Genomic DNA, 15501 nt, shown 5'->3' on the forward strand with positions numbered 1-15501 from the left:
GTAATATCTGTTCCCCCTATGAATCTGCATTGAAAAAACAATTACCTAGACAGAACTTAATAAAGAACACCATAGTAAGAATTATTGCCACATAAGCCTCTTATAGGAAAATTCAACGAAGTCCTTATAAGGCAAGTCAGTCAAAGTTTTCTTTACTGACTAATAATCTTCTTAATTATTTGCATTACATGGTCACATATTTGCTGTGCCCTTTGAGAAAAAATTTCTGAAATTTTTTCATTGAACATTTCAGAAAGATGAAGTAATATTTAAATATATTCATTCCTAAGCAGTTAGAAGGAACATTTTTAAAGGATGGCATCTATGTGTTTAAAATGGCTGTTATGTAACAATTATATTTCGTGTCGGATAGTTCTAAAACATATAAATAGATGGAGGAAGAATAATTTTGCAAAAAAGAAATGACAGTTAATATTAGATAATTGTTAAAGTTATTAAAGAATTTCAAAGAACAATGTTTAAGGATTCTCAAAAGCAAAGATATTTTGTATAATGTGGTTTTTTTCTTGGTTTGCACTAAGCCAGGGATTTAAATCATGGTATGCTTGATGCAAGGCAACTACCTTAGCCCTGTACTATCTCTCCTGCCCAAGAAAACAATACATTTTAAATAAAGAAATAAAATCGGAGAGCCCGGCAAGCTACCGAGAGTATTCGATATGCCAGACACAGTAACAACAAAGTCTCCAATGGAGACGTTACTGGGCCCGCTCGAGCAAATCGATGATCAACGGGAGGGCCTTTACCTTTACCTTTACCTAAGTGCAAACTAATAATAAAAAAAGGAACTAACAAACAAAAAGTGTTTAGCACTGGGGATTGAACCCAGGGTCTCACGATGCAAGTCATGTGCTCTCCCACTTGAGCCATATCCTAGTCCCTATAGTACATTTTGATATCTAGCAGACAACTGCCTTATAGATGTGAACCTTATTACTATAAATTCATTTCACTTTTCCCAATTTACTTTGCAACATCTGACAAATTTCAAATACATGCTAAATTTGATAGAATAGTACTACAAACATACATGTAAAGATATTCCTCATCGTAGATTCAAAAATTAGCTACATGGCCCCTGGAGCACTACTGGGTGACCTTCAAAAAGAGCTCTGTGCATTTTATTTCCAGTGTAACAGAAGAAGAGAATAAAAACAGTGTTGGGGGAAAAGAAAATGCAATGATTAAAAAGCTGGACACAGAATAGAAGTTTTAGCCATAAATACAAAAGACAATTTAACCACTGTCTTGCCATTTTCCTCCATGATAAAAGAAAAAATTAGATGGCATTCATATTTAACATTTTGGGACTTTAATCAAAATCTTAAAAATTAGAAACTGAACAACCTTTTTGGTGATAGAGTGAAATTACATGCCTACAACATACACACCAATAGCATTGTAAATCATTACTGCAAAAATTTAAATTTCCAAATGAGATCCACTTGTGTTCAGGAAATAAATAAAAGTTGATCTACAGGGCATTGCAAATTATCCAAGAATCACTCTGAGAGTAGATTTCATGCAAATTGAATCAAATCATTAACCATACCTGTAGTATGTCCAAGTTTTCCAAATGGGTTCTGTGTAAGGTCAATAGTCCTATCAATTTGAAATATATTTAAGTCTTCATCATCTAAGGCAATATCACCCCAAAAGACAGCTAAAAGAGAAAAGTTCAATTAAAATGTAAAGTATTTTGAGTGAAATTGATGCAAAGAGAGATCATTAAGTTTATTTATTAATATATGAAAATGTAGACCATCAGTATACTGAGATATTTCTGAAAGCAATTATAAATTAATGTATCTAATCTGTAACCATATAACATACACCCATAAGCATGACCCATATATTTTCACTTTGATGATTCTGGAGATGTGAATAAAGTCATTTCCTTGAAAGAAATAGTGACTGGTTCAAGGAGAATTGAAGTAAGTGAAACATGAACTAATCTATAGAAAAGTGAAAATATGTAAGAATGACAACATTTACAGTGGGTGCTTGTGAGAAAAGCAGGTAGAAGAGGAAGTAGTAACTTTATCTCTATATATATACATATCCATATATAAACATATACATAAAACTATATAAAACAAAATGAAATTAAGTCAGAATCTTAATATTGTGCTGTTATTTATTTATTTATTTTTTGCTTTTTGGGTCACACCTGGTGATGCACAGGGGTTACTCCTGGTTCATGCACTCAGGTATTACTTCTGATGGTGCTCAGGGGACCATATGGGATGCTGGGAATTGAACCTGGGTTAGCCACTGCAAGACAAACGCCCTACCTGCTGTGCTATCACTCCAGCCCTGATTGTGCTGTTATTACTGTAACGTCATTACATTTTTATACATTTATTATATACTTTATCTAAACATTACCTTGTATCTGGTTTGAAATGAACCATATATAACTATTAAAACTATTAAGTCAACATTCATTTAGACAATGACTAGGTGCCAGTTCTTTAAGAACAAAAGATACCATTCATAATTTTAGGAGATTCAAAGTTACAGTCCTAAAATCTGGAAACCCTCTATGCCTTATAAAATAGCCTTTTAGGTTCCTTAACAAATTGTCTTACAAATAATTACATAAAAACAGGAGAGTTTGTTTAAAGTAGCATGTGTTTTTCTCTCTTAAGGAAATACACATTAGTAAATAAAAAGAACAGCTTTATTTGAATACAAAACTAGTTTAACTAATCCCTAATAGGGTTGGAGCAATAGCACAGCGGTAGGGCGTTTGCCTTGCACACAGCCAACTTGGCCGACCGGAGTTCGATTCCTCCGCCCCTCTCCGAGAGCCCGGCAAGCTACCGAGAGTATCTCGCCTGCACGGCAGAGACTGGCAAGCTCCCCGTGACGTATTCGATATGCCAAACACAGTAACAACAAAGTCTCCAATGGAGACGTTACTGAGCCCGCTCGAGCAAATCGATGATCAACGGGAGGGCCTTTACCTTACCTTAATCCCTAATACTGCTAGATATCAAAATAGAGTAATTGTATGTAATATAGCAAGCTTAAAAACGATTAACTCTGAGACTATAAAACATTCACAAAAGACTTGGAAATTCTGGACTATTTCTTTCTTGATATAGGTTTATAATTTTAATTTTTTCTTCAGATTATTCTTTTGCAAAACCTAGAGTGTAAGGAGGAAAATGCATTAAAACTTTAGGAAGTGTCAGTCATGTTTTCCAATTCACTTCATTTTACTACCTCCAAATCTTAACAGCAGTAAATAATTTGTCAGTAAAAGAGTTCATTTCTGAAACTTTAACTTTAATCCTGAAAGCTTCGGAAATGCTTCAGGCTTTGATAAAAAGTTTATCCTAGGAGATTATTTACCCAGTTTGGTTCCTTCTTACCAAACTGACATGAGATAAGAGGCAATAAAACAGGGACCAGACAGATAGGACAGGATGAAGGCACTTGCTTTGCACACAGCTGACCCAGACTGGATCCTGACACTACAGGGTTCTCCTGAACCCCACCAGGAGTGACCTCAGAGCCCAGAGGAGGGAGTAATCCCCAAGCACCACAGAGTGTGGCCCAAACACCACCTCACCCCCACCCCCAAAAGCAATATAATCGAAATTAGTGCAGGGTAAGTTACCATTTAGCATAAAGAAAAATCTTCATTAGAATTAGAATTTTCTCATCAACTATGATACCTCTTACCAAAAGATATACAAAGGAAAAGTTTCTAAGATCTTCTTTTAACTCCTTTCAAAAATGAAAATAAATAATTGATTGCAGTTCCCAAGCTGCACATTCTACCACTATGACTACATACAAATGGAAGCTCGCGCCCGCTGCCTTCACTGACTTCACCCATTTCCACTGTAGCCCTTCTGGCAATCACCTACCTCTTCTCTGATTGTTTGAATGCTGTTTTTTTTTCCATTTGTCTTGCTTTTTGTCAGATTTGTCTTGTTTTACATATTTCAAATATAGTGAAATTATACACCATTTGTATTTCTCTGACTGATCTCATTATTTTACCTCAGAATCATATGTGTATTTGCAAATGCCAAGAATTCAATCTTTGGAGGCTAAAGTCATAGTACAGCTGGCAGGACATTTTCCTTGCATGAGGTTGACCAGCCTTTAAGCCCTGGCATCCCTTATTTCCTCTGAACACTGACAGGAGCAATTCCTGAATGCAGAGTCAGGAGTAATTTTCTGAGTATCATCCAGTGTGATTTCCACCCCTCCCCGCCATAAAAAAAGAATTCAATCTTTTTATGGCTAAGTGGTATTTATATAAATGCACATGTTTACATGCATATATAAGCCCTATAATAATACACATAAATATTCATCTATCAAAATAGCTTAGGTGGCTATTTTGAACATTTGGATACTATAATATGCTATAGTGAATACAAGAATACAAAGTTTTTTTTTTTTAGGTAAATACCCAGAAACAGAAATTCTGGATCATATGGTAGATCTATATTAAATTTTGGTTAGGAAATTCCAAACTGCTTTCCATGTGGCTGTGCAATTAAATTTGTACCAAGAGTGCACAAATTTTCACAATTCTTCATACCCTGGACAACGGTATACTTGTTTTCTTTTCTTAACTAAATATACTGCGATTATATACAGTTATACAAGTATCAATCTACTCTACACATGAAAGCAATACAATTCTGTATTTCCATCATAGATGAATAAAATGAACTAAAACAAATGGAGTAGATAGCTTAAAAGATTTGGACAAATGAATTACCAAAAAAGAAAACGGATTCATTTATATATTATTTCCAAAGACTCAATTTGGATATAAGTTTACAAATAGGTTGGAAGTAACAGATAGGAAGAAGCTTCCAAGTGAACAGTAATGCAAAGAGAGCTAAGATGCCTTTATTTCTGCACTTGTGATAAAAAAAAAATATGGTGATCTGTGTAGAGTCTGCGTTCACTTTGCACAATGCCTGATATATTACTAAACAAAACTAAGTTGTACAGACCTCAAACAAACTTTATTGTGATACGATTTCATATATAAGATTTTACCCATTTATACCGATGAATCAAAGTTCTGAACAACTTAATCTAGTCAATTAGCACCATTAGAATAGTTACATAGAAAATGTAAAATAAAAAAGTTAAATAGAGATACAGCCGACATGGAGGGTGGGATCCACAGCTCCCAGACGAAAAAAAAAAAAAACAGGTTCCAAAAAGAGCCGAGATCATCGGGAAGTCCCAGATGGGGTAGGTACCGCATCCCGCCTCCCCCAGATGGAACCCTGGTGACCAGAAGCCTCTACAAGCACAGCTCGAGTATGTGGGAACTAGGACATCTCTCTATATACAAAGTGATCAATGGGAAGTAAACCACCCAACGTTTCTCCCTGAAAATCAGAGTTAAGTTTGGAGCACGGCCACAGCCCCAGAAGCACAAGGACTTAATGCAGAGCCCAGCAGCTTGGAGCAGAAAAGTGAACGGACTATGCGTTAATCCAGGCCATCATGTCTGCCTGGAGGGGAAAGAGTGTTGTCCCATTCGCCCTCTCCTCTCTGGAAAGAAAGATGGCGGCCACATGGGAGCCTTGTGGACAGCAGGCATGAGCCGGGGGTGTGGGGGCGACTAAAACCTCATGGGAAGGGGGGCGTTTCGGCCCGCCTTCACGCCCTACCGAGGCCACCAGTTGCCCCCTACGAGCAGCTCTCCAGCACAGCCACGACTCCAGAGCACAGAAACCAATTTCTTAACTATCTGACTTTCAGTAGAAATACTTCCAGGGTCAATAAGTAAAATAGCAGAAATCCAAAACCAACATTTAATTCTTGAACCCAGCTGTAGAAAGCAAATCACTTCACAATGCTTTTTCAGCATGTCTGATTTGGGGGGGGGGGGGGCGGTAAACTCTAAATAATAGTGGTGAATCTTTTATTGAAACAATGAATCTAATCAAAGCAGATAGAGTGTTGACTAGAATTCTTCTGCCTCACAGGGACTGGGAGGGGTGGGGGGTGGGGTGTTATTGGGGTTCTTCATGGTAAAAAATAAGTATTGGTAAAGGGAAATGTGTTTGATATTTGCATGACTGAGACCTAAACCTGAAAGCTTTGTAACCTTTCCCACAGTGATTCAATAAAAAAAAAAAGTTAAATAGAAATTTTTTTTAACCATTGTTGAAAGTTCCTGAATGGTCCCTTTGCTGTGAATCTTCTCTGGTCACTGGCCTGCTTTCTGCCACTATATTTTTGCCGTTTCTAGCATTTCATACAAATGAAATCATATAAAATTTAAAGAGAGAGAGGAAGAAAAAATATCTATAGAACAGTTTGTATCGCTAAGAGGTTCATCTTGATGCCTAGAATTGAATCCAGATTTTAATCAGTTTCATACGCACACAGCAGAAACTACTGATCCGCCTCAGCCCCCAAAGCCAGACAGATATCCCAAGAACTAGATGGCTTATCTATATAAAATATTTTTCAATTATTTAAAAAACATTTTAATCTTCATAAAACAATTATTTTACAAATGCTTAAGCTCTGTGCAGGTAAAGACAAGTTTGCTGGTCATCTCAATCTCCCAGCAGATATTGTGGGTACAATGTGTTCTTTACCTGACTCTTCTTTCTTCAGTGCTGGGGGTCATCGAGAATCACTGAGATAGTTCTTCACTAACTTTGATTTGATGCGGGAGGTTTGGAAAGCTGTGTCAAATTGTCCACCTTCCCTTCCCCACCTCTCCCCTCCCCTACCCCCTTCCCTTCCTTTTCCTTTTTCTTTCTTCCTCTTCCCATTCCCATTCCCCCTCCCTTTCCTCTTCCCTTATTCTTTTTTTTAATTTTTATTAGTGAGACACCATGAGGTACAGTTGTAGACTTACAAATTTTGTGCTTGGGTTTCAATTGTACAACGATCAAATGCCCATCCCTCCACCAGTGCCCATTTCCCACCACCACGGATCCCAGTATCCCTCCCCCGCCATCCCACCCTGCCTCTGTGGCAGGGCATTCCCCTTTTTTCTCTCTCTCCTTTTGGGTGTTGTGGTTTGCAAAAGAGGCACTTCTCCCTCCCCTTCCCCTGCCCTTCCCTCTCCATTTTTCCAGATGCTTGTGACACTGTCACACACCTCATACTGAGGTACCTGAAATCATACTGAGGGTCCCAGTGGGTCTCACTCAATGAAGTAGTCAGTATTGAGGAGACAACTGGCTCACATCCTCTCCTTGTGAAAAGCTCTTATTGTTATAAATATTTATCATTGCCATCATATTTATTAGCATTATTTTCTCTGAAAGAATAAACATTTACTCCACTATGGATGAACTGTTTGACTTAAAAACTGAGACATCAAGAAAACCAAATGTATCAGTATTACAGTGATATGAAAAAAAATAGCATGAGCAGAAGAAAACACAAATGTGTTTTAGATTTTTATTTTCCTATGATGATTTTTCTATGCAGTGGGATTCATATCTGAACGCATCATCTCAAATACAGATTGACATCCAAAGATATAGAATTTCACAGAAGCAAAAATATGGTTCCTGGGGCGGAAAAGGCACAAGGCCAAAATGATTATTAAAAGGAGACAAAACAGCTCCGGGATACATAAACTCATTTTTGTATTCATTGTGTTTTTGGTTTTTTTCCTGAACTGATCATTTCAGAATAGCTAAACAGTTTGGGATACACTATGAACTATGTTAGGAGAAAAACAAATATTTCTTCAAGAGCAAGCAGCAAATTGTGATTGATTAAGTCAATTCATCTATGTGTTCACCTGATGTACATACGTAAATCTTTTTGTTTTGGTGATTCAATTTTTTAATAATTAATTAATTTAAAAGTACTGAAAGTGTCAAGAAGAGAAAAAAGCAAGTATTTCACTTTGATTGCAATAAACTCCATCCACCCATTTACTGTGGATCCTGGTTTCAAATACACTACTAAAACCTGTAAAGGCAAGGCATACAATTTAACAATGTTATTTCTTTTCCAATTCTATTTTTAAAATTTTTTATTAGTGAATCACCGTGAGGTTCAGTTACAGACTTACAAACTTTAGTGCTTGTTTCAGTCATACAATGCTCGAGTACCCATCTTTCCACCAGTGCCCATTCTCTACTGATGATCCCAGTATATCTCCCCCATCCCTCCCCCCACACACACCCCGCCTCTGTGGCAGGGCATTCCCTTTTGTTCTCTCTCTCCTTTCGGGTGTTGTGGTTTACAATAGAGGTACTGAGTGGCCATCATGTTTGATCTATAATCTACTTTCAGCACACATCTCCCATCCCAAATGGGTCCTCTAACCATACTTTACTTGGTGTTCCCTTCTCTATCTGAGCTGCCTTTTCCTCCAGCATGTGAAGGCAGCTTCAAAGCCATGGAGCAAATTTCATGGTACTTATCTCTACTATTCTTGGGTGCTGGAGCGATAGCACAGCGGGTAGGGCGTTTGCCTTACAAGCGGCCAACATGGCCGACCCGAGTTCGATTCCTCTGCCCCTCTCGGAGAGCCCGGCAAGCTACCGAGAGTATTCGATATGCCAGACACAGTAACAACAAAGTCTCCAATGGAGACGTTACTGGGCCCGCTCGAGCAAATCGACGATCAACGGGAGGGCCTTTACCTTTACCTTTACCTTATTCTTGGGTGCTAATCTTCCATTTTGTTACTTTATATTCCACAGATGAGTGCAATCTTTCTGTCTCTCTCTTTTTGACTCATTTCACTTAGCATGATACTTTCCAAGTTGATCCACTTATATGCAAAGTTCATGACTTCATCTTTTCTAACAGCTGCATACTATTCCATTGTGCAGATTAAATCTTCATATTATAAACAGAAAAGAAGCTAAACATCTTTGAATCTTCAATGTAGCATCTGATTTAATGCCTCATTTTCTACTTAAGACATTTGAAAGTTTCTAAATTTCTTTTCTGAAGTCTAAATGTCCTAGTTGTTCATTTTAAACTATTTTATTTAAACTTTGGTAAAAGACTGAACGATGTCAATTTACATTAATATGGATTGAGCACTTCCCCTAAAATTTAAATATTCTTCATTACTTAGACTCAGGGATATTTATAATTCTTAAGTCCACTTGAAAATATTTTTCTGGAAAGTATTTTCTATTACTTTGCATCAAAAAATAGAGACAAAAATTGTTTTCACATGAACTGTTATCCTCAGAAACGCCATTAAAAAGAAGGATTTCAAGTTAATGATATCAGAACTGAAAGTAATATAGAATGCTGGTCCTAAATAATATTGCTATTCCAATTATTAACTCTCTGAAGTTGTGCTTGGATTTCTCGATTAAAAATGGGTTGTGGGTGGAGAGACAGTAAAGGTGATAAGGCACATACCTTGCATGTGTCTGCCCCAGTTCGATTCCTAGCACCACAAGGTCAATCAGCATCATTAGCTATAACCTTAGAGGTCCCTAAGCACCACCGAATTGGCTGAAGGCCCCTGAGCACCAAACATGGCCCATAATTTGTGACTGCAGAGGACCCAAGTGTCATTGCATCTTCTTGGGACCTGGCTCTAGGAGCACCAGCTGGGTGCCCCCCAGCAACAAAAAATGGGATTGGAGTTGGGCGACAGGTCAAAATACAATGTGAGAAAGAACAGCAGGCTGGGTGCTTGCCTAGAATATAGCTGATCCAGATTAGAGCCCCGCTGGGAAAAATCCCTGAGCACAAAGCAAGGAGTTATCCCGAAGCAATCCCTAAACATTGCCAGGTGTGACTCAATCCACTCCACCACCACCCCCCAGAATTAGAGAAAAAACATTTTTTAACTACATGTCCACAGTTTTTGTTTTTCCCTGAATGATATTTGTATGAATTGGAAAAAAACTTTAGAGACAAAGAAAGATTATTTTAATTCTGGTATGGAGAATAAACACCTTTTTATAAAATAATCCAAGGGGAGATCAAACTATTTGTGATGTGGTTTCCTACACTGTAACTTTAAATACTGTCCCTTCTCCCATAGGCAGACTTCCCAGCGGTCTTGAGGTATCTTCATGAAGCTGGTTTCCCCAGAAAGCTTTAAACCCATGATTTCAGAATTTGGTATGCAACCAATAGTATGACTCTGTTTATAAGCACAGTCCACACATGTTCTGCACAGGGAAAGAGCACAGCAGATTGTCAAAAGGTATCACACAAAGACCTGTAACTTTTGCTAAAGCAAAGTCTTTCAGCCCTCTCATGAAAACATGCTCAGGAGTGATAATACAGTGGGTAAGGCATTTGCCTTGCACATGGCCAACTAGGGTTCAATTCCCAGCCCCTGTGGTCCCACAAACCCTGCTAGGGGTGATTACTGAGCACAGATCCCGGAGTAAACCCCAAGCACAACTGGGTGTGACTCTAAAACCAAACCAACCAACAAACAAAAAGGATTTGCAAATTAAATGCCTTCATGAAGATAAAATATTGAGGCCAGAGAGAGAACACAGAAATCAAGACATTTGCTTAGAATCTGAGTCAAATTCAATCCCCAGCACTGCATAGGATTCCCTGAGCAACAGCAGAAGAGATCCCTGAGCTCAGATCCAGGAGCAAACCCTGAATGGTGCTGGTGTGAGAGAGAATGAAACAGGGAGGGAGGGAGGGAGGGGAGGGGAGGGAGGGAGGGAAGGATAAAAGAAAGAAGGAAGGAAGGAAGGAAGGAAGGGAGGGAGGGAAGGGAGGACGGAAGGAGGGAGGGAGGGAGGGAGGGGAGGGAGGGAGGGAAGGATAAAAGAAGGAAGGAAGGAAGGAAGGAAGGAAGGAAGGAAGGGAGGAAGGAAGGAAGGGAGGGAGGGAGGGAGGGAGGGAGGGAGGGAGGGAGAACGGAAGGAGGGAAGGGAGGTCGGAAGGAGGGAGGGAGGGAGGGAGGAAGGGAGGGGAAAAGGGAGGGAAAAATGGAGGGATATGTGATGGAAGCTACTGCATGAGGTTCTTGGGCATTATGGATGGAAGCCTTCCGAGAACTCACTGCAATCAGTTCCTCTAGAGAGGGGGGGTCTCACCTGCTTCCACAATGTGGCTATTCTCAGTCAATAGGCCCTCACACAGAATATTATATTATATATTCAATCATCTGATTCCTCAATCTGATTTTTTTAAAAGCTAACCACAGGGCCTGGGGAGAGAGCACAATAGGCTGAGCACAGGCTTTGTACGTAGATGACCTGGGTTTTATCCCCAGTGTTACATACAGTCCCCTGAGTACCACCACCAGGAACAACTACTGAACACAAAACCAGGAGTAGCTCCAATACTACTGGATGCAATCCAGAAATAAAACAAATATTGAAAATTTATTTATTTCATATATATTTTATTTTATATTAAAAACAATAAATAATAAAATACTGATCACACATGGGAAGCATCTTCAAATCCTCATTGCCAGAAAGCCTGGCAAAGTTAGTCTTCAATATGTTTTGAGACACAAAGTAATGAGAATGAGGAAACACTGAGTATTGGCACAGAAATTGTATATATCAGAAAGGAGACCAGACATGCTACATACTTACATACAGATTTGCCTCAAGACCCAAAATGTAGATATTCAGTCACTCTGAGGAATGACTATTTCAGTCATGATCTAGAGTAAATTATTGATAGGGACTTAAAAAAATAAATAAAAGGGAGCTACCATCCTTTGTTACGCCAGCAGTACATATGATTAAGTGTGGTTATGAAAAATGTGTCCCTTTTTCTCTGAAGCCCACACTGATAGCCCCAGGAAACGCACAAGTGACCTAACACTTGGGCTATGGTGAGATTTACGGGGTTTGGGCGGATAGCTCAGAGTCACCAGCCAAGAGCACTTGTGACGGCACCTTCTCCATACACAGTTTAAACTTTTGGCTTTCACTGCTATTGGCTGGAGGGTGGAAGGATGAAGTCATGTGAAGGCTGTCGTGGGCCTTTAACTTGAGCTACCATCAAGGTTGAATCAAAACTGCCTCTGACAAGGGCAGCAGCGAAGGTTCGTTCGAAATAGTCAATTGTGTTTGCATGACTGACAACTAAAGAGCAAGTTTCCAAGGCAAAGTAAGATTTGGCAAATATTGCAATGTATAAATTTGAGACTATGTTACATCAGAGAGCAAATAACTTTCTGGAGCCACTTTATGTACCAAGAATAAAATTTCTCACCCAAAATTATGCAAATGAAAGTTTATCTAAGATGCAAGTTTGGAAAACAATTATTAGAAACTTTTAAAGCTCTTGATCAAACAGAAAATAACTTGAAACGTGTTTTGTATCGACTCTCAGACTTAAAATACTTTATAATAATGAAATGGAATCATTTATTCCATGTACTATGTTAACTCAAAATGAATGAAAGATTTAAATGTTAGATCCAACGCCATAAAATACAGAGAGAAAACATAGGAAAAATACTCCAGGAGATTAGTTTCAGAGGGGGCTTCAGTGATTCAACTCTACTGGCAAGGAAAACAAAAGCAAGGACTGAAAAATAAGATTGAATTAAACTAAAGAGAGTCTGCTTTGTGAAAGAATCATTAAAACAAAAAGACAGTGTAATGAATGGAAGGATGAGGCATGTTATACACCACCTGACCCAGGGCTAATAGCCAAGGTATACAAAGCACTCTGAAAGCAAAGAAAAACAATGAAAAGGAATATAATACATTGAAAGATGGAAAGAATGCTTGAGACATTTCTCAAAAAATAAAATGAAAATCATGGTCACCAGACACAGAAAAATATTTATCATCACTTGTTATCAGGGAAGTGCGAATCAAAACCAGAGTGAGATATCACCTCCAGCTTGAAAAGGGTTTATATAAAAAAATCAGTAACAAGAAATGCTGGTGGAATGTGATGCAAGGAACTTTCATTCTCTGCTGCTGAAACTATAAACTGGTTCAGCATTTATAGAAACAAGTACGAAGATTTCTCAATAAATTCAAGATAGTATATAATTCAGCAAATTTACTCTTAAGTACCTATCAAAGAATATAAAAACACAAAAACACTAATTTGAAAAGTTATGCTTACCCATGTTTTAAAAAATATGTGAAACTATGCTCACTGCAGCAATATATATGTATGTTTTATATAATACATAAATATACATGCATACATACAATTGTAGATACCATGCTGTGCTCAGGGCTTACTTCTGACTCTATGATCAGGGATCACTCCTGGCATGCTTGGGGGAGTATAGGGGCTTCCCAGGATCACACCTGGGTCAACCGCATGCAAGGCAAATACACTACCAACCATTCTATTGCTCTGTCCCCCAGCCCCCACCCCCCACCCCCCATTGCAATGCTATTTGCAAAAGCCAAGCTCTGGAAGCAGAGGACAGAAGAGGACATGAATATATGGCATGCAGACATAACAGAATACTACTCAGTTCAGAGGAAAGATAAAATTTTGACTTGAACAACAACTTGAATGGAATGGAAGACTTTGTGCTAAGCAAAATATATCAGAAAAAAGAAAGAACTACTCAATGCTTCAGATATAAGATAGAAGGAATGAAACCAAGGGAATGACAATGTTCAATGAAATCCAGCTCTCAGAGTCAAACCACAAAACTGAAGTTACTGAGGTAAAGGTAGGGGACTTTGCTAAATCCCTGAGACATGATCGATAGAATTGGGAACTGAGGAAAGGGACAGAGGAGGGATAAAGGTGAAGGGATTGGTGCAGGAGATCTACAAGCATAGACAATAACTTCAAACTACTGCAAACTGTGATATCTGAACTTAAAAAATTTTAAACAAAAATAAATTTAAAAAAAGATTCAAAAGCAGTGTGGACACATATAGGTATGTTGGCACTATATTCCCACAATATAATCATTTGTGCTTCTGCAAATGGTTACCTCAATAAACATGAAAATTAATAAAAATGATATTTATGCAGTTGTTTAATATCTATGGTTATTTCTACTTTTACCATAATACTCACATAAACTCTCAATAATACCTATTTACATTGAGAAACTGTGAAAGTGTAAGTAGAATCATACAAGTTTACTAGTCTTTTTCTCGCAAATTGAACTGGAAAAGGTCCTTTCTGGATCACACGGGTCCTCAGGTCACTTGAAAAACACATCTTTTTATCTATAAAGAACAGAAATTTTAGAAGTAGGAAAAAGTGGTGCATATCAAAACTATGTGTATAAAGTCAGAGAGACAGAACAGCAGGCAGGGCACTAGCCTTGCAAAGGGCTGGCCTGGGTTTGATCCCTGGCACCCCATATAGTCCCCTGAGCCCCACCAGGAGAGATTACTGAGCACTGTCTGAGAAATCATCTTTGAGCACCGCCAGGTCTGGCAAAGCAAAACAAAACATAAAAACAAAACAAAACAAAACATATGAATTAGATGCTGCTTGGATCATTAATTCAAAAAAAAACCTTTGCAAGATACTTCAAATTAAAGACTCCTTTGAAAAACACAGAACTGCTGCCAAATTAAACAGTTTTCTTCAATTATTTACTAAATTAGGAAAATATAATCCAGACACAAAATCAAATGTTTAAGTAAAATGTAAAACAAATGTGCATATATATATATACACATCTATACACATCTAGATACATCTACCCCATTCTAGATCCAGAAAGATTCATCCACAACATGGATAATAGTTGGCAATAGAATCGTTTTCCAGAATATTAATGAGTCATGAGATAAATCTAGACTGATTAAAGATTGAGAACAGAATATTGGCAGCAATTAGCCTTCAGTCTTCCTGCTTTGTTACAAATACAATTTTACATTATGGATATGGCTGGTGTTTTCAAATAAACATCCTTCTTTCTAAGTCAGAAAACAAAAATTTTCCCGTAACAAAAGATCCATTGAAATACCATGCCAATCTGCATTTATAGCCCACAATGCCCATGGATAGGATTTCTCAAGACATTTTTTAAATATCATCCATACCACAAATAATCATTTTGAACTCTTTGTCTCAAAAGCAAAAGCAGTGACGGAAAGAAATTGGATTCAGCAATATACAAACACTGAAATTTGTATGGCTGCAGCCTAATATTTTCTTCAGTAAGAAAATAAGATGGTAGTTCATGACTTTTAAAAAACTATCCTTACATTGCTCAAATAACGAATTCATAACTAATCCTGCTTATATTTCCCACGTGATCTATCTTATAATAATAGACAAACACTATTTTTTCTTTCCTTAGGTCTGCAATTGTCTACCTTTGTAGCCAACATAGAAGCCAACCCTGATACAACCTTTTAAATTAAGTTTATTTTCAAATATTCACACCAACTTTTAGAGTACATCTTGATGTCTTCCTGGAACTAAGACAATTCACGCAAATGTGCCCTTGTTTGTAATCTAGCTATGTTTTACTTCTCAGCTGGCTATCATCTCTCATCACAAACACGGGGATCTTTTTTCCCTACTTTTTCCCCATTTTTATTTAGTCTACTTTTATGATAAGTTGTAGCATTCCAACTTTCTGGT

At 37.9% G+C, this 15501-nt stretch overlaps 1 protein-coding gene across 1 annotated transcript in view; it reads right to left on the reverse strand.

The window, feature by feature from the left end:
* Positions 1–15501, reverse strand: part of TLL1 (tolloid like 1) — a 218111-nt gene that overhangs the window by 99769 nt on the left and 102841 nt on the right. Inside the window, exon 2 of the mRNA XM_056114096.1 lies at positions 1574–1684. Coding sequence (XP_055970071.1) covers positions 1574–1684 — 111 coding nt within the window. The remainder of the gene's footprint in view (positions 1–1573; positions 1685–15501) is intronic.

Source organism: Sorex fumeus, unplaced genomic scaffold (genome assembly GCF_029834395.1).
Source record: "Sorex fumeus unplaced genomic scaffold, SorFum_2.1 ptg000024l, whole genome shotgun sequence".
In the NCBI taxonomy this organism is placed as follows: domain Eukaryota; kingdom Metazoa; phylum Chordata; class Mammalia; order Eulipotyphla; family Soricidae; genus Sorex; species Sorex fumeus.